Source organism: Mastomys coucha, unplaced genomic scaffold (assembly GCF_008632895.1).
Source record: "Mastomys coucha isolate ucsf_1 unplaced genomic scaffold, UCSF_Mcou_1 pScaffold9, whole genome shotgun sequence".
Taxonomy (NCBI): domain Eukaryota; kingdom Metazoa; phylum Chordata; class Mammalia; order Rodentia; family Muridae; genus Mastomys; species Mastomys coucha.
The window spans coordinates 48,874,212-48,892,722 of NW_022196915.1; the positions used below are offsets into that span (position 1 = coordinate 48,874,212).

The 18,511-nt window shown below is 43.2% G+C and overlaps 1 protein-coding gene across 2 annotated transcripts in view; it reads right to left on the reverse strand.

Moving 5' to 3' along the window:
* Window positions 1–3,014: 3,014 nt before the first annotated feature.
* The window catches only part of Dleu7 (deleted in lymphocytic leukemia 7), an 18,324-nt gene continuing 2,827 nt past the window's right edge, over window positions 3,015–18,511 (reverse strand). Inside the window, exons 2-3 of one of the 2 annotated variants that reach the window (XM_031361474.1) lie at window positions 12,142–12,280; window positions 3,696–3,892 (exon numbers count right to left, since the gene is read on the reverse strand). In XM_031361474.1, coding sequence (XP_031217334.1) covers window positions 3,817–3,892; window positions 12,142–12,280 — 215 coding nt within the window. In that variant the 3' untranslated portion in view covers window positions 3,696–3,816. Of the gene's footprint in view, window positions 3,893–12,141; window positions 12,281–18,511 lie in introns of both variants that reach the window. The other variant, XM_031361472.1, reaches the window with a different exon arrangement.

The following is an 18,511-nucleotide window of genomic DNA, read 5'->3' on the forward strand; positions in this document are numbered from 1 at the left end:
GGATGCAGAAGCTGATGCAGAGATCTTGAAGGGGTGCTACTTACCGGCTTGCTCAACTTGCTTTATTGTAGAACCCAGGACCTCCCAGGGGCCTCACCCACAATGGCTTCAGACTTTCACCATCAACCTCAAGTTAAGAAATCTCTAAAAGCTTGCCTATTGTCCAATCTTATGGCAGCATTTTCTCATTTTCTCCCTTCTCTCAGATGAGAATAGTTCATGTCAAGCTGACATAAAGCTAGCTAGCACACATTCCTGGCCATATACTCAAGGATTCTATGTCCTACTACAGAGACACTCATCTATGTTCATTGCCTCTCTGTCTACAATAGCCAGAAATTGGAAACTGCCTGGATGTCTATCAACAGATGGACGGTCAATAAAAATGTGGTATGATGATGTAATGGAATATTAGTCAGCTATTTAAAAAAAACAAAAACAAAAACAAATCAAAGCTGGGTGGTGGCGCACACCTTTAATCCCAGCACAGAGGGAGGCAGAGGCAGGAGGATCTCTGAGTTCGAGGCCAACCTGGTCTACAGAGTGAGTTCTGGGACAGCCAGGGCTATACAGAGAAACCCTGTCTCAAAAAACCAAAAAAAAAAAAAAAAAAAAAAAAAAAAAGAAAAAAAATCATGAAATTCACAGGAAGATTAGTGAGGCTAGGGAAAAAAGATCATCCTTAGATATCCCAGGCCCCCAAAGAAAGGCATACTATGTATTTATTCTCTTATACATAGATATTAGCTTTTAAGCCTTCAATAAACATGTCACAAGCCTTATAACCTCAGAGATTAATTACCTACTAAGGGACTAGTGGGGAGGGGCAGGTTTCCCAAGGAAGGGCAAATAGGATATATAGTTAGGGAGAGACAGTGGAGACTGGAATGGGAGAATTAAACAGGCCAAGAGAGGGAAGAAGGACATAAAGAAGACAACATTTCAGGGGTCATCATATGGAAACCTACTCCAGTAGAAGCTTCTTGAAAAAAAATATGTATATATTATATATATATATATATATATATATATATATATATATGAAAGAAATCTAAATGAAGTCACCAATCTACTGAAGAGAAAAAGTCCCAACTAGGCATTTTTTACTACCAAGTGAAAGGTGTTAGGAATGGGTTACATCTAGTTGAGTTAGCTGTTGGCCAAAGAGGATTCATGGAAACTCTCAAACAGCTCAAGCTATTGTCAAGCTCTCAGTTGCTCTTCACAAACTGATGGCAAGGCCCTATTGATGAAGACAATACATATCTCATGGAACATGGAGAAGTAGAGCTGGTGCCTTACTCCTACTGACTAGTGTTCTTGGTACTGAAAGATGCTCTTCCACTACCAGAGAAGGTAAATACCAAACCCATTTGCAACCCTGTGATCTACAATGGTGACCTATCTGCATGATATGTACTGGTACAACAGTGGCACAAAAGATATGTGAGTAACTGACCACTATCTGATTAGATGTAAGGCCCTCTCCATGAGGTGGAACCCATGCCTATTACTGCTTGAGTAACCACACACCTGGGACTGCATAGGCCAGAGACCTAAGAGAATACTAAACAATATTGTTCCACTGAAGGAACGTACTAAATAAAATGACTCCTAAAACACTCTGCTATATCTGCAGATCATCCATCATCAGGGAAGCTTTCTCCTAAAGTAGATGGAAACAAATACAGAGAGACTCACAACTGGACAATGTGCAAAGTGTGACTTTGGAACACTCAGTCCTAAATGGTATATCTTCATCAAAGCCTGGAGACATTTGTGGAAGGGGAGGGGGGAAATTTTAATAATCAGAGGGAATGGGTGACCCCAAGGAAACAGTGCCCTCCAGACACAACAGGACTGAGGCATATATGAACTCACAGAGGCTGTGGCAGCATGAGCAGGGTCTGCACAGGTCCAAGTCAGACGGGAACCAGCATTAAGAGAGGAAAATGGACAGGAGGTCACATCCCTAATCAAGAAGCTATCTTCAATTGACAACCTCTTGCAAAGGAAAAATCAGTATTCTCCAATGGAGTCTCATTAACATAAACCACACTTAATGGCAGGCCTCCTACTCCATGGTAGATAGTCACACAAAACAAGCTCAGTGGTATTCTTTGAGATATTTTTGTCTCATGCTGTTTTGTTTGGGCATTTTTTTTTTATCTTATTGGTCTTTTGCTTTTATATTTTGGTTTATTGGTCTCATGTTTTATCTGGGAGGTAATGAAGATGGGTAAACTGTGCTGGGAATATATCTATGAAAAAATGTTTTCAGTAAGAGGCTTTGATTACCATTAACACTTATTTTAGACAGATATATATCACCACTGAGATCAGTTATTAATTCCTTCAAAAGCAAGCCATTCATGTATGCTGTAATCTCCCTGCCCTACCCTCAACTTGACCCTGTTTCTACAACAAACTTTTATGACATGGCAAGGCCCTTTTTTACCTTCAGCTATCATTGGACAATAGAAAGCATGTATAGATAACTGTTACATAAACAAACAAACAAACAAATAAACTACCTTCTCCTTCCAGATCCAAGCGTTGGACTATGCAGGGAGAACTGCTCACATGCCCACTCCCTCTCTTTTTCTCAGAACTCTCCTATTTCAATTGGAATATTCAGAAACCATAAGAAAAGCTAAATAGTTCCACATTTGTCACCCCCTTACTGACCAGTGGAAATAAGGAGGCAACAACGAGCTCTTCTCCAAGCAGTTTATTCAGGAACCTTGTACTACAGAATCATTCGTTCATCTTTTCTTCTACCTTTTTCTTCTATAGCTAGCCCCTAGCCCTCATGGGTTAAATACTTTCCCTGGTCCCAATCAGCATCGGCTACATGGCAAAATATAATAGGCTGTAGAGAATCATGCCAGCTTGCATCACAAGCTGGAGGCACGCAGCTTTTCCAACTAAGGGCTTGTTTATCACAATGCTCTCTGCTCTGGCCGAAAACCAGGTGTTCAATATATATAGGGTGGCAGCTGCGGCTCCCCACACACATTGAGACTTTAATAGTATGGACTTGTATTTACATATTATATATGCTTGGCACCCCATAGTTCATTATAATTTTAAATATACAGAGCAGTATGTGATAGTACAAGATTTAGAAGCAGCTCTTCCTGCCCAGTGGTCAATTACTAATGATAGGGCTGGACTCACAATGACTGATCACCTATAGTTCTACAACTAAAGATCACTGTCACTGTCTACAATGAAGTGTCCAGCAAACAGATAGCGTCTGTTACTAAATGTCCCATTTACTCAATATCACATGAAGAGCCGTAATCTTTCTACTGTACATGCTCCTCATTAAGCCTTAGAGCTGACAACAATACAAATATAGATTCAAATATCATTCATTCAAAACCAAGGCTTAAGATGGCAAATAAATATATACATATATATAATCCAATTAGCTCCACAAAGAGAAATATACTTCAGAAAGTCAGCAATAAGTAAATATACTTTAAAAATATACGCTACTACTTTAAAATATGCATACTACATGCTATCATGCTGAAGGCTACAGGTGCTCTTGGTCAGACATAGACATGAGCTATCAAGTTCTTTTGGGCATATAAACGCCCATCACTGCTGATTGTTTAGAAGGTGAAGGATTCTATTTTCTTGGCAGGGCCAGCTGTAGTCTGGCTGTCTCTCATGCTCATACATCTGGGAGATTCTGTAAAATCTGTCTCAAGGAAGCGCAGGCAACCATGTGTGCATCTGATGGGAGGTTAGCAAGTGACTGGATCAGCTTCTTCACTATCGTCTTCAGACACTGGTGAGCAGCGTTCAAGTCTCTGTCAAACTGCTGTCCTTCAATCTGCAGAGCCAAGTGACTGCAGATGTTTCTAAATTCCACGCTATCCTGAAATGAACAGCAAACAGGCAGGAAATTAGATTGATGGCGTAAGCATTTGTTGTGCTTCCATTGTCTAATTTCCAGATTTTTCTCAGAGAACTGCCTTTTCACATGTTTAGCCATAGAATGGTAGTTTGACCAAAGCTGACCCAGTCTCACCCCTAGATCCAGGAGAGGATATCACACCCAGTCAAGTGAACAGGTCCGGGACAGGTGACTGACAAATGCCACTCGTCCCATGGCTGCTGGACAGCTCTCTTTGACCAGGATTACTTGGAAACAAGATGTCTCCAAAACAAAATGGAAGATGAGAGAGATTAATGGTGGCTGACTCTAATGACCTTTCCTGTCTATATGAATCCAGCTACACTCCAACAAGGATTTTCCAACTCAGGATTTCTCATCAAGCTTAGCTAAGGAATAGCCCTTTTTACTGAAACCAGCTGAAGCTGAGTTTCTGTTTTTCATTTGTAAAAGAGCTGTGACAAATATACAAATAGCCTGTGTTCTTGCTGTTTGGGATTTACCATGTTCAAGATTCCACAGTAGGATTTACTGTGCAAGGGACATGCACTCCAGAAAGGGCTAGCCTGGGCTACACAGTGAGACCTCCCTTATCTTAAAAGACTTAAAAACCCAAACTGATAGATCATGCAAGAAAATAAATCAAGCAGCATGTACTGTACAGAGTGGGAAAGACTAGTTTAAACCAATGGAAATGATCAAACAGACATTGTTCTCAAACATATGTGGAATATTTGTGGACTCGGAGCATGTCTCAGCAGATCAGAATCTGTGTCATCCCGAAACAGTGCAAACAGAGAGACATCAGTGAGGTGGTTCATCTTCCCAGATACACATGACTTTAAAAGCACTTCTAAATGATTCATAGGTCTAAGAAGAAGAAAAAAAGAACTTTGGAAATACTCTATACAGAACACACATGGAAATACCATATCAACATTTGTGGAAAGTAGAAAGATAAGCAGACCTAAATATTTATATGCATAAGGGAAAATGACTGAAAGTTCCTAAGCCACATATTAAACTCAATAGCTTAGGGAAAAAAAAAGTATAAAGTGCCACTCCCCAGTCCCTGACACCAACAACAGGAAGAAGGGCTACGGATTAATGGGAAGGTGGAGGCGTGGGTGGCTTGAATGAGAATAGCTCCATAGACTCATGTATTTGAATGTTTGGTCCCTAGTTGGTAGAACTGTTTGGGAAGCACGAGGAGATGTGGCCTTAGTGGTGTGTATTGAGGTTTCAAAAGCCCATACCATTCCCAGGTAGCTCTTATTCTATGCCTCCTCACTATTGACTCAACATATGAGCTCTCAGCTACTAACCAAGCACCAGGCCTGCCTGCCTGCTGCCATGCTTCCTACTGTGGGGCAAGTGGACCATGCCGCTAGACAGAACTGGTAAGGCTGAGTGAGCTCAGATCCCATGAATCTCAGTATTGAGAACAGTAGGAGTGGAGCCACTCCCTGCCTACCTGTTTGTATCCATGACACCCCTCTGAGGACCTTGGCAATCTGTCAGTTAGCATAAAAACCTGGAATTCTCTATGCTAATGAGATATCTAGATAGGCCCTGAGTTTTCAGCCAATGAGCTTCCCCTCCTGGGCATTCCTTCCGCAAAAGGTATTTAATTCCTGGTTTACCCTGAGTAAGATGTATGCATTCACATCCTCCATCATATAAAACAGTTTGAAAAATCAAGGACCGTCTCTGCATCAAGGATCCCTTTTGGGGAGGCCTTCATCAAAAGAAGTCATGCCTAAATCTCCAGGAGAAGGAAGGCCTCTTTCCAGCCCCTCCATACTCTCACTGGGAACCGAACTGGGTTCTGCCCTCATCCTGGACACTGTCTTCCCTTCCCTTCCCTTCCCTTCCCTTCCCTTCCCTTCCCTTCCTTTCCCTTCCCTTTCCTGTCTGTGTGCAGCCATCCTTTGGGGAAGCACAGACCAGGGATTCCCATTCCTGACTAGGTACACAGGAGACAGGCAACAGTGGGAATCATCCCAGACTCTGCAATTTCCCACTCTTGGAAAACATGGACTGAGGACCCCCATTGTGGACTTCATTCTCTTCTCCTCAGCACCATGGCAGTGGCCCTCCAGGTAACCCCAGCAGCGAGGCAGTCACACAGCCCAGCACCCTACCATGATGGTCATAGACTCACCCTCTGAAATGGCAAGCCCCCGATAAACTCTATCTTCTATAAGCTTCCTGGGTCACCTTGACTCTAAGTCACTAACACATGAGGGGCCAACATTTCTTCCTAATTATACACAGAAGAGGAAACTTTCCTCCCCAAAACAAAATGCTGTCACTTGAGTAAGAAGGACTTGGGTTTCTGCTTACTTTTCAGTATTTCCTAGGAAACAAAACAAGTCTAATTTACTGCAGTGTGGTAGGGCCAGTATGGGAGCTGGAGCAGAGAAGCAGGAGAGTTTGCTGCTGTCCCTGAGATGCTAGCACGCCCAGACACGGAACTTGGTTTAACCTTCTCTACACTGCTTTCTTGCCTTCCTACCTTCATGTGTTTCTCGTCTCTGCTCAGGTGTCAGGGTCTCCCAGGACCATTTCCTACAGTTGATGGGCAATGGGTTCTGCAGAAGCATATTGCTTGGAGTGAGACAGTCACTATGGATGGTTTCCCTTAAGCCACATCAAGGGAAATCGTCCACTTGCTCTTCAGAGAAACCCAATCTAATCACAAAATGGAAGGATCCAAGGAGATGGTCCATAAGACCAGCAAGATCTGTGCTGATGTGTGCCAGCTCATCTTTAATCAAGATTCAAACACCTTGAGAAATAAACTCATGGGCCTGAAACCTGATGGTGATTTCACATTTACTTATGGAAATACTGAAATAGGGTTTTTTGGGGGAAATTATAAAAGTTTACAGCTAGTTCCTGATGGCCTGGGCAAACTGCAGACTTCTGGTGAATTTTGCAAGGTTTCTTTATTTTATTATCCTAGAAAAATGTTTTACTTTTAACCCTTTCTAAGACACAATAACAGTTAAAGAAAATAAATTATTAGGAATCAACTTTTCCAGGGTAGGGGGAAATAAAAGGTGTTTCTTGCTTTCTAGACGGGCTGAATGCCAACTATAAATACACAAGTCCATGTCTCCAATCAATTTTGTGCTGCCCCTGCTGCAGAATATTAGAATCCCAAGACATGAGGTTAAGGCTCATTAAATGCTTTGTGGCTTTCAGTAGAAATGGTACTGGCCATGATCTCACTCTCAGTGCCTTCCATTCAATGGCAGACCATATTCTCCTGTGGCTGTTACATAGGAAATCCCAGATGCTCCCAGAAATGACCCAATATGCTACAGTGCTTTGATCACTGTGCCAGAGTCAGACCTACATAGCCAAACAACTGAAAGCAGTTTGGGAGCCTCTAAAGTATTTTGTAACTTCAGACTCTGCCTGTGAAATGTATTGACAGCTACAGTGGCCCAAACCTTTCTATGTGCATTGAGATGCCCCTCCCATGTCTTAACTAACCTACTGGGATCCCAGTCTAAACCTGTTTATCTAAGCTATAAAGTAGCAATATTATTTTAAATGTGCATCAAGCTATGCAATTTTACTACACTACACTAAAGTCACAAAGAAACATTTCCCTGTCTCTGAAGAGCTCTGCAGAGGGAGGAAAACCCCCTAGTGAGTGTGGATTTTGACATAGGCATCGCCTGTCGAGGATTCCCAAGGCCTTGGATCCTTGAGACAATTGGCAAAAGCCATTACCCACAAGGGCCAAGCTCATTGGTCAGCGTATACAAAGTCTATCAACTGAGACTTTCTCCTCCATATGTTTATTGCCTAAGACTGCTCGCCTACAGAGATGGGACTAGCTAACTCCTCCCTCTGTGCTGTATCTAATAAACATGCTGAGATTCCAGTTTGAGGTGTTGTTGTTAGAAGAACCCCACCTGACCTTCACTCTGCATGCATCTGTGTAACTTTTCTTCATTCTCCCATAGTTTTCCTAACCAGGGTTCCTGAACCCAGTCCAGGGTCCCTACAAAGCTGGGTTAGTCCTTTCTACCATGTTCCCCATGTGTTGATGCTAAAAATTCATGCAGATAAACCAGAGAAACCAATGCTCTTACAATGAAATTACTTGAACTAGATTACAGTTTCATTTATTTATCATTATAAATAAGTGTATAGGCTGTGCAGTGGTGGAGCATGTCTTTAATCCCATGACTTGGGAGGCAGAGGCAGGCAGATTTCTGAGTTTGAGGCCAGCCTGGTCTACAGAGTGAGCTCCAGGACAGCCAGGGCTACACAGAGAAACCCTGTCTCTAAATTAATAAATAAATAAAGTATATATATGATGTGTATGCATACTAATCCTTACACACTTTTGAACACATTCCGTAGAATACACGTGAAGGACAGAGGGAGAGCAACTTTTGACAGTCCATTCTCTCCTTCCATTATAGGTTTTAAAAATTAAACACAAATCATTGGGCCTGCATGCCAAAATTTTTACCCACTAGACCATCTCTCCATCTAACACAATTTTTTAAAACAACTGTTTTTTTTAAAAAACATTAAAAGGAGTATGATTTCAAGTTCTTTGTAACTGCATTGCCCATAAAAGGGGGAAGACAAACCCTTTTCAGAATCTTACTGAAAATAAACACTTTTTTCAGAACTGAAGGGTTAAAGACAGGAGGCATCTGTCAGCAGGAGACAGCTTCAGGGCTTGTTTTCTGAAAGCAACATTGATGGGTAACAATCCAAAAATAGTGTCATGTCATAGGCTCTTAAATGCAGACAATATTTAAATAACATACGAGTGGGTGTGCATACATGTTCATGTGTGTGCAAATGTGTGTGGAGGATAGAGATTGATGTCAGGTATCTTCCTCAATCAGTGTGTGTGTGTGTGTGTGTGTGTGTGTGTGTGTGTGTGTTATGGGTGTTGTGTGTGGTATATATTTGTTAATGTTCATGTGGAGGCCAGTGGTTGACATCAGATGTATCTGTTCAATTGCTCTACACCTTTACTCAGGGCAACAAGGTCTCTCAATGAACATGAAGCCCATCAAATTGGCTAGACTGGCAGGTCAAAGTATTTAGGCATCTAGCCTACTCAACCAAGTGCTGGGGCTTACAGGCATATGATGACATCCTGCCTGGGTTTTCCTTGGGTTCTGGAGGTCTGGACTCGGGTCTTCATGCTTTTGCAGCACAGTTTCCTGACTGAACCATCTCCCTATGCCCCTGTCTTTAAAAAACCTATTTATATTTTATAGGTATTTTGTCTGTATGTATATCTGTGTACCACACGCATGCAGGCCAGAAGAAGTTGTCAGATACTCTGGAACTGGAATTATAGATGGGTGTGCTGCCCTGTGGGTGATGAAAATCAAACTCAAGTCCTCTGAAAGGACATCTAGTGCTCTTAACCTCTGAGCCATCTTTCCACCATCTCTCTTCCCCACTCACATCAAGTTCTTTTTTGAGACAAGGCCTCTCACTGTTCCTGGAGCTCACTGTTTCAGCTAAACTACCTGGGTAGAGAACTTCATGGATTCACCTGTTATTGCCTCTCCCATTATCAACTGCAAACACATACTACTATTTTTTGACATGGTCTGGAAGTGAACTCCTCATATGTATAGGGTAAGCATTTTTCTACTGAGCTGCCACCTCTAGCCCCAGAGGTTGTTTTTTACTTGCCATGACACTTCCAAAATCACTTACAGGTCTGCATAATTTTGGTTGGCAACTTACTGATGTCATAGTTAAGTTCACCCTTCAAAATGGTCACATCCCAAGCTATAGTTCCAATGGCCTCACTAGCGTCTTTCTCCCCACTTCCCCCTACACCCCTTCCTAATAGTATCTACATGGAGCAGGAAAGGCAGGAAGAGAGGCAGAGAGGGTGGCAAAGAAAATTGGTGAGGGGGCTGTGATACAGAGACAGAGATACACAGAGAGATATATACATAGCAGCAGAGGCAGAGAAAGAAGAAAATAATAAGCCATTCCTGGGTTTCTTGGGGAATACCTTGCCCTTAAACATCTGTCCTGCAGCCAGTACACTAGCTCTTCCTCTGTAGCCCAGGGTGGGGCTAACAACAGACATGACCTCAGACACATTAGGATTCTCTGCAGCACATCTATCAGTGAAATGGGAATGGTGTTTTTAGAGGACTGTGGAGAACTGGGAACTTTCCCAACCTCACCTGGCTCATTGACATCTGATTTGTAACTACAAGTTCTGGACCCTGAAGCTAAGGCCACTATATGAGAAACACAGCGAAGAACCTGAGTAGGTCCCAACCACCATGAAGAGCCCATCATCTGCAGGAAAGTAAGCATTTTTACTTGTGGGGTCATAATGAGTACCCCCACCCATGCTTTGGCTTTGGGGATGGCGCCATTCTCAGTGGGAAGGAAAAGTACCTTTGTGATGAGTACAAACAAGACTCTGGTGTGCTCATGCCAATCAAACCGTATGGAGTTCCTGTCCAGAAGACAAGCAGAGCTCTGACGTAAAGCCTTTCTGGCCTCTTTCACCAAAATTTCATTTCACAAAGCTTTTATGCAATGACTTTTACATTATTTCCATTATAAACTATTATAAAACTATAAATAAACTAGACATTGGACCACAAAAGCACAATGGTGTCTCTAGTAACAAGCAGTCCTCTACCTGTGGCTACCAACAACCATGAATTTTTATTTCTTCAGCAGTGATGCTCATAATATGTGTGTGTGCGCATGCATGTGAGCATACCACGTGAGTGTGCATGTATGTGCATGTATGTGCATGCATGTATGATAGGATACTATGGTCTTTGTTGAGGGACGGATCAACCCAAGACTTTCCCCAAGGCCCTGATATACAGAGAAAGACTCCAGCCCCTTCTCTAAACCAGAACCTACTTGGCAGAACCAGTAACAGACTGGGCCTTGAGGAAACTGTGGCTTTGGATCCTGAAAACCCAACTCTTCCCATCCTAGGGAACTTTGCCTATCAGTTCTAAGGATAATGTGTGCCTGGTCTGTGGTGTCCCTGTGAGGCCTTTGATTGTTTAGCTTTCCACTGACTCCCATTTTTCTCTCCACAAATAGTATATAAGATATGCTGTACTTCTTAATAAAGTTAGTTGGCACAAGACATAGGTTGCACAAGACCTCCTGACCCCAGCTTTCTTATCTTCCTTATCTTCTCATTCCCTGGCCCTCTGCTTTAAGACACCCCCACCCTGGCCAGACTAAAGAAAGATATGCTGGTCCAGGTCAGTCTTACTCAACCACTCTCACATTTTTCCCCTGGTAGAGTCCCCACTGAACCTGGAGCTCACCAACTGGTCTGGACTGGCTAGATGGCAAGCCCCAGGGACACTCATGTCCCCATCTCCCCAGTGCTGAGGATAGCCACGCACACCAGCACGCCTGACATTTTATGTGGGTCCCGGGGGGATGAACATAGGCACTGATACTCACAGAACCAATCCCTTACTAGGAGAGCCATCTCCCCACACCTGCTTTCATGCTTTTTGAATATTTATTGATTTATAGAACATATGAGAGAGTGTGCCTGTGTAATCTGTACATGTATGTGTCTGGTGCCAGAACAGGGTGTCAGATCCCCCTAGAACTGAGCTTACATTAGGTGGTTGTGAGCCACCTGATGTTGGGGCTGGAAGTCAAACCCAGCCCTCTGCAAGAGCAGCCAGTGCTCTTAACCACTGAGTAATCTTGTATCAGGGCCCCAGACCATAGCAAGACCACAGACCTTAGCACAACTGATGCCATGATGGAAGTACCATTCAGGCCTTAGAACCCACCATGTGGGCAGCAAAAACTGCCAAGGACAGAACAAAGGCCTACTCCATCAAAGTCCATAGTTCTGGGGAAGTTATTAAGTATACTATCCTTGTTTTTTGGCTTCTATATGTTCTGCTTCTGGCTGTTCTTGCTAATCATGATGCATGCTTAGCATGTCTGTGTGCTTAAAAGCTAGATCTGATGCACCAGGGGGGGAGGATACCCAAAGGGCCTCACCTTTTCAGAGGAGGAGGGAGTGGAGGATGGGAGAGCAGCTCTTTGAGGAGGGCAGCATTTGAGATATTAATTAATTGGTTAATTAAAAAGCTAATCCTGAGAAAGGCTCAGGACTGCACTCCAGTCTTCTCTAGTGGATACCTCCTAATGATCTTTCCAGTATCCAAGGTTTATAATTTTTGAAGACATTATTTCCAAACCTGTAGATGCTGGTTTTCCTAATCACCATGGATGCAGTAGTGTCTTCTTTGAACAGTTGGTAGTCACACTTACTGTGTGCATAGACCATGAGTGTGGGAGGGAGGCTGGAGTCAGCGGTGTGTGGGCTGAGGGTCTCACCTAGAACAGGAGATATTCAGCAAGAGTTTGACAGAACAATTGTTACCATAAAGAGCTTATTGAAATGAAGGAGTTCACAGGTAAGTTTAGTGAGGCATGGAGGGAAGCTCTGCCTCTGAAAGCTGGCCTCAGCTGGTCTCTGTGCAGCTTTTTCTGAACATAGTTCTTGGAAATGAAATGCTTCTAATTCCTGAAGACTAACAAAACTTAGGTCACTTCAAAACCACCTTGGCCTTCTTTTCGGCAGTCCAGATTTGTTTCCTTCATTCTATGTTACCTTTAGGAACAAATGTCTGTCCCATTCTTGCTGATATTAGCTTGATAGTGATTTCCTGTGTTTGGTGAATGCTTTGGGTTACCCAATAAAATGGTCTTCAGGGAAGGACTCAAGGCATGGCAGACTGGATACCTTGAAACTTCCTATGTTGAAGCTCTATCCACTTGTGACGACTTGTAACCCAAGGCCCATGGGAAGTTAATCAAGAAGAAAAAAGGTCACAAGAATGAGGTACCACCCTCACATACACATATGCATGCACTCAGGTGAGGGGTGCTCATGAAGCCTCAAACTCACTATGCAGCCTAGAATAACCTTGAATTTCTATTCATCCTACCTCTACCTCCCAAATGCACTACCATGTGTATTGTTTTACATGGGGCTAAGGATTGAACCTAGGGCTTCATATAGTCTATACAGATACTCTTATCAACTCACTACAGCCCCGACCCTCTCATCTAAGATGTTTTAGAAGTTCTTTCTCTCTTTCTTACTTTCTCTCCCTCCCTTCTATCATGTACTCTCTCCTCTCCTCCCAGTGGGATATTCAAAGACAATGTGACCATGAGAGATGCCTCTGAAGCCAGATAGGAAGCCCTCACAGAATTTGTCACTGCCTTGATTTGGGACTTCCAACCTCTGAAGACTGAGAAAATGAAATGTGTGTTGTTGAAGCCATTTTGTTTCAGACTGAGCTGACCAACACACCCAGTCTACAATGTGACTACAGCAGCCTGAATGAGATACAATGAATGGTTATGCACAGCTGTGGCTCTATCCACCACTGACTCTCAAGTAGGACCTTTATTTTAGTTCATAATACCCACATGACCTGGCCTGTGATATAATCAGGACAAATCACATTAACTCCAATCATGTCTTGGCTCTCAAAGCCCTGCAGTTGCCTTAGCCTGTTTCTTCCTGTAATAAATATTTCCAAGCTAGTTACCTGGACCAACTTTAACAAGACTTGGAACTTGTAAACATCATTCATCCACCATAAAGAAACTCACTACATGTTTTCTTTTTAATATGTTAGAAATTTTCTAAATGTTCAAAGAGAATACTAAATATAAGTTTATTTAATTAGAATAAAATACCTATAGAGAAAAAAGTGCCCTTTGCTGTTTGAGATAAGGATGTGTCTGCCTTCACACCTCTCACCATTTCTCTTCCTAAACCTTCAGGTGGGTTGATCGATAACCCACTGGACAATGACACATATCAGTAGTACTAATGATGCCAAGGCATAAAGCCAAGCTGACTTCTATGTAGAGGAAACTTCTTGGAGATCCACTTAGTTATCTGTCCTAACTGTGTGTTTATCAACAGCCTGGAAATGGAAATAGTTCATAAGTCAGAGTCATTCATTGATGTAAAAGAATATATATATTATACATATATAGTGGTTTATGAGTTATCAGCTTGTTAGTAGCAACAATACCAACTTACTAAGGAAAGCTATCAACTCAGATTACTGAATCACCCACCCTTTAGGTGAAAGTGCGTCTTTATAGAAGAGGCTGAGACATAGGAAGGTGAAGGAATGTAACCAAAGGCCTGGAGCAGGCAAGGTTGAGCAGATTCTAAAGGCCCCTGGGACTAGGTGCTTGTGCTAGGTTGTCACCATTGTACAGTCCCTAGTACTGCCAACTAGTCCTTTACTTTTCTTATTAGCTATTTTCTTTATTTACATTTCACATGATATCTCTTTTCCCAGTTTCCCCTCCAAGGGGGGAAAAAAAACCCTGTTCCTTCTTCCCTCCCCCTGCTCACCAACCCACCCTCTCCCCCTTCCTAGCCCTAGTATTTACCTACACTGGGACATAGAACCTTCACAGGACCAAGGGCCTCTCCTCTCCTTGATGACCGATTGGGCCATCCTCTGCTATACATATGCTGCTGGAGCCATGAGTCCCACCATGTGTACTCTTTGGTTGGTGTTTTAGTCCCTCGGAGCTCTGAGGGTACTGGTTAGTTCATATTGTTGTTCCTCCTATGGGGCTGCAAACCCTTCAGCTCCTTGGGTTCTTTCTCTAGCTCCTTCACTGGGGACTCTATGCTCAGTCCAAAGGATGATTGTAAGCCTCTATTTCTGTATTAGTCGGGCACTGTCAGAGCCTCTCAGGAGACAGCTATATCAAGCTCCTGTTAGCCAGCACTTGCTGGCATCCACAATAGTGTCTGGGTTTGATGATTGAATATGCAAAGGATTCCCAGGTGGAGCAGTCTCTAGATTGTCCTTCCTTCAGTCTCTGCTCCATAGTTTGTCTCTGCAATTCCTTCCGTGGGTATTTTGTTCCCCCTTCTAAGAAGGAACAAAGTATCCACACTTTGGTCTTCCTTCTTCTTGAGTTTCTTGTGGTTTGTGGATTGTACTTCCTGTATTCCGATCTTCTGTGCTAATATCCACTTATCAGAGAGTGCATACCATGTGTGTTCTTTTGTGATTGGGTTACCTCACTCAGGATGATATTCTCCAGGTCCATCCATTTCCCCAAGAATTTCATAACTTCATTGTTTTTAATAGCTGAGTAGTATTCCATTGTGTAGATGTACCACATTTTCTGTATCCATTTCTCTGTTGAGGTATATGTGGGTTGTTTCCAGTTTCTGGCTATTATAAATAAGGCTGCTACGAACATAGTGGAGCACGTGTCTTTATTACATGTTGGAGCATTTTCTGGGTATGTGCCTAGGAGTGGTATAGCTGGGTCCTCTGGTAGTACTATGTCCAATTTCCTGAGGAACCGCCAAACTGATTTCCAGAGTGGTTGTACCAGCTTGTAATTCCACCAGCAATGAAGGAATGCTCCTCTTTCTCCACAACCTCGCCAGCATCTGCTGTCACCTGAGTTTTTGATCTTAGCCATTTGGACTGGTGGAAAGAAGAATCTCAGGGTTGTTTTGATTTGCATTTCCCTGATGACTAAGGATGTTAAACATTTCTTTAGGTGCTTCTCAGCCATTTGGTATTCCTCAGTTGAGGATTCTTTGTTTAGCTCTGTACCCCATTTTTAATAGGGTTATTTTATTCTCTGGAGTCTAACTTCTCAAGTTCTTTGTATATATTGGATATTAGCCCTCTTGGGATATAGGATTGGTAAAGATCTTTTCCCAATCTGTTGGTTGCCGGTTTTGTCCTATTGACAGTGTCCTTTGCCTTACAGAAGCTTTGTAATTTTATGAGGTCCCATTTGTCAATTCTTGATCTAGTCCTTTAGATTAAGTCCATCTCTTTCCTACCTTATGTGTCAAGTTAGACCATCAAAGAGGCCTGACATTAAGGAACTTCTCACATCCATCTCATTTCCTTGAGCACCACCCCTCCTGAAATCATACTGTACAGCGAACAAACCTTGCGATGTACAGGGAATTGTTCTTCCAAATCCTTCAACTGGACAGTACTAATGAAGCCCAGTCAGCATCGCCAGTCCCCAGAGGACTGCAGCCCTCTCTCATCTAACGTGTGTGATCAGTATTCTAGAAGCCAAATAGAGATAACCCTTTCCTCCAAATAGCAAGCCAAGCAAAATCTCTAGATTCTGGCTCTCCCTGTTCCTCTCACTTCAATAGCACAGACTGTCCTCTGGACCCTGAAATTCATCAGTTCCATACAGGTGAGACACAGTCTAGCAGTAAAGAGAAGGTCAAGACCCCCTCTTTTGATGAGCATTCTGCACACTTCCAGAAAGTAACAGCAACACATCAGAAAATTTCTGGAGAAACAGAAGAAATGGAACATGACTCACAAGGAACGGGAAGGGGACAAAACACGAGCTGTTTCTAAAACTGAAGGATTCGGGCAGAGGGAAGGAAGGCAACACAAGGCTGCCCCCATACTTCCCATTTAGCTACATACTGTCAACGACAGGATAAAAATACGGTACAGAGATTTCCAGAATTAAACAATGTATACAGTTTAAATTGGGTCCAGTTCTGAATACTGTGATGCACTCTTGCAATGTCCCTTTGCACCTGGCCCAGGTTTTTTTTTATTGGATATTTTCTTTATTTACATTTCAAATGTTATCCCCTTTCCCGGTTTTCCCCCACCTCCCAGAACCTCCTATGCCCTCCCCCTCCCCCTGCTTCTATGAGGGTGTTCCTCCAACCAACCACCCACTCCTATCTCCCTGCCCTCGATTTCCCTACACTGGGGCATCTATCAAGCCTTCATAGGACCAAGGACCTCTCCTCCCATTGATGAATGGCAAGGTCATCCTCTGCAATGGCTTAGTCCCTGGGAGCTCTGGCTGGTTGATATTGTTGTTCTTCCTATGGTGCTGCAAACCCCTTCAGCTCCTTCAGTCCTTTCTCTAACTCTTCCATTGGGAACCTGGCACTCAGTCCAATGGTTGGCTGTGAGCATCCACCTCTGTATTTGTAGGCTCTGACAGGGCTTCTCAGGAGACAGCTATATCAGGCTTCTTTCAGCAAGTACTTCTTGGCATTTACAATAGTGTCAGGGTTTGGCGACTGTATATGGGACGAATCCCCAGGTGGGACAGTTTCTAGATGGCCTTTTCTTCAGTCTCTGCTCTACACATTTGCTCCCATGAGTATATTGTTCCCCATTCTAAGAAGGACTGAAGCACCCACGCTAATCAGCTCTTTGCCCAGGTTCTAACTTAGCTATTCTTCTCCCTATTAGTTACTCTTTAGTCAATGCTGTTACTGTATTGATAGAGCTTGTGTTCAAGAAGCCATTATGTAGGTGTCTAATGCTAATTCCTAATGGCTCTGCCATTTACCTTACCACACACAGCGATTGCATGGTCCCAGGTCATCACACAGTACATAGTGTGATGAGATTAGAGAGGGGGAGTGTTTGCATGGCTTATCACTGTGTTTTGTTGTTAACTGCTCTAGTTTATATTTGGTTTTCACAGTTAATGTCTCATTTAATTTATGAGTTAAACTTAATTATTAATGCATGGATAGGAAAATAGAGAGTGTCTACAATAGGGCTGAGTACTCTCCTGTTGAAAGCTTAACTGGGGACAAGGAAGAAGTCACGGGAGAGAAATGTTCATTCATTTGAGATGATAAGAAAGACAGGTGGAAGACTGAGGAGAGGGCTCCATCAGTTCAATGCTTTCTGGGCAAGCATGAGAACCTGCATGCCGATCCCCAGCACCCGCATTATAAAGCAAAACAAAACAACAAACACACACACAAACAAACCAGCTGAACACTAACAGCCTTGGAATCTCAGCACTGAGGAAGCAGGACAAGAAGATCCCTGGGGCCTAGCAGTCAGCCAACGTGGCCAAACTAGTGAGCAAGTGAGACAGGTTAAGTGAGAGGCCCTGTCTCAAAAAAATAAGATGGAGAGCAACTGAGGAAGATTCCTAACATTCATCTCTGATCTCCATGTGTACCCGCATACCAGTATGCACACTTGTACACACACACATGCACGCACGTACACACACACACACACACACACACACATGGGGGTGGGAGATATTTGGGTCCATTGGCCTCAATTTTCCCAGTAAAGTAAGATCTAGATGAAGATGAAGACACCTGGCCCTTACATCAGTTAGAAATGTCTAAAGGATTACCAAGTAGGGGTGACCACTACACTGAACAAAACACCAGAGTCTTGGTGCTAGTGGCATTCTGGTTCTTATTTAGGCAGCCTCAGAACATCAGCATTGACCTGGCTCACACAATCCCCCAGCCGTCTGGGGTTGATCTGCCTCCTGGTCTATGGTTATAGAACGTTGTGCAGGTTTCACCTGCCAACGCCCAAGTGTCCACAATCACTTTTGCCCTTCTTCCAAAATGAACCCCTTGCAGCTGCCTGCCAACCGTCAATGCTTGTGGTCTGAATCTCTGAATCACACAGGCCTCCTCATGTGGAGAGCAAGCAGACATTGAAAGAAAAAGAAGGAAGGGAGGGAGGGAGGGAGAGAGGGAGGGAGTGGTGGAGGGAGGGAGGGAAG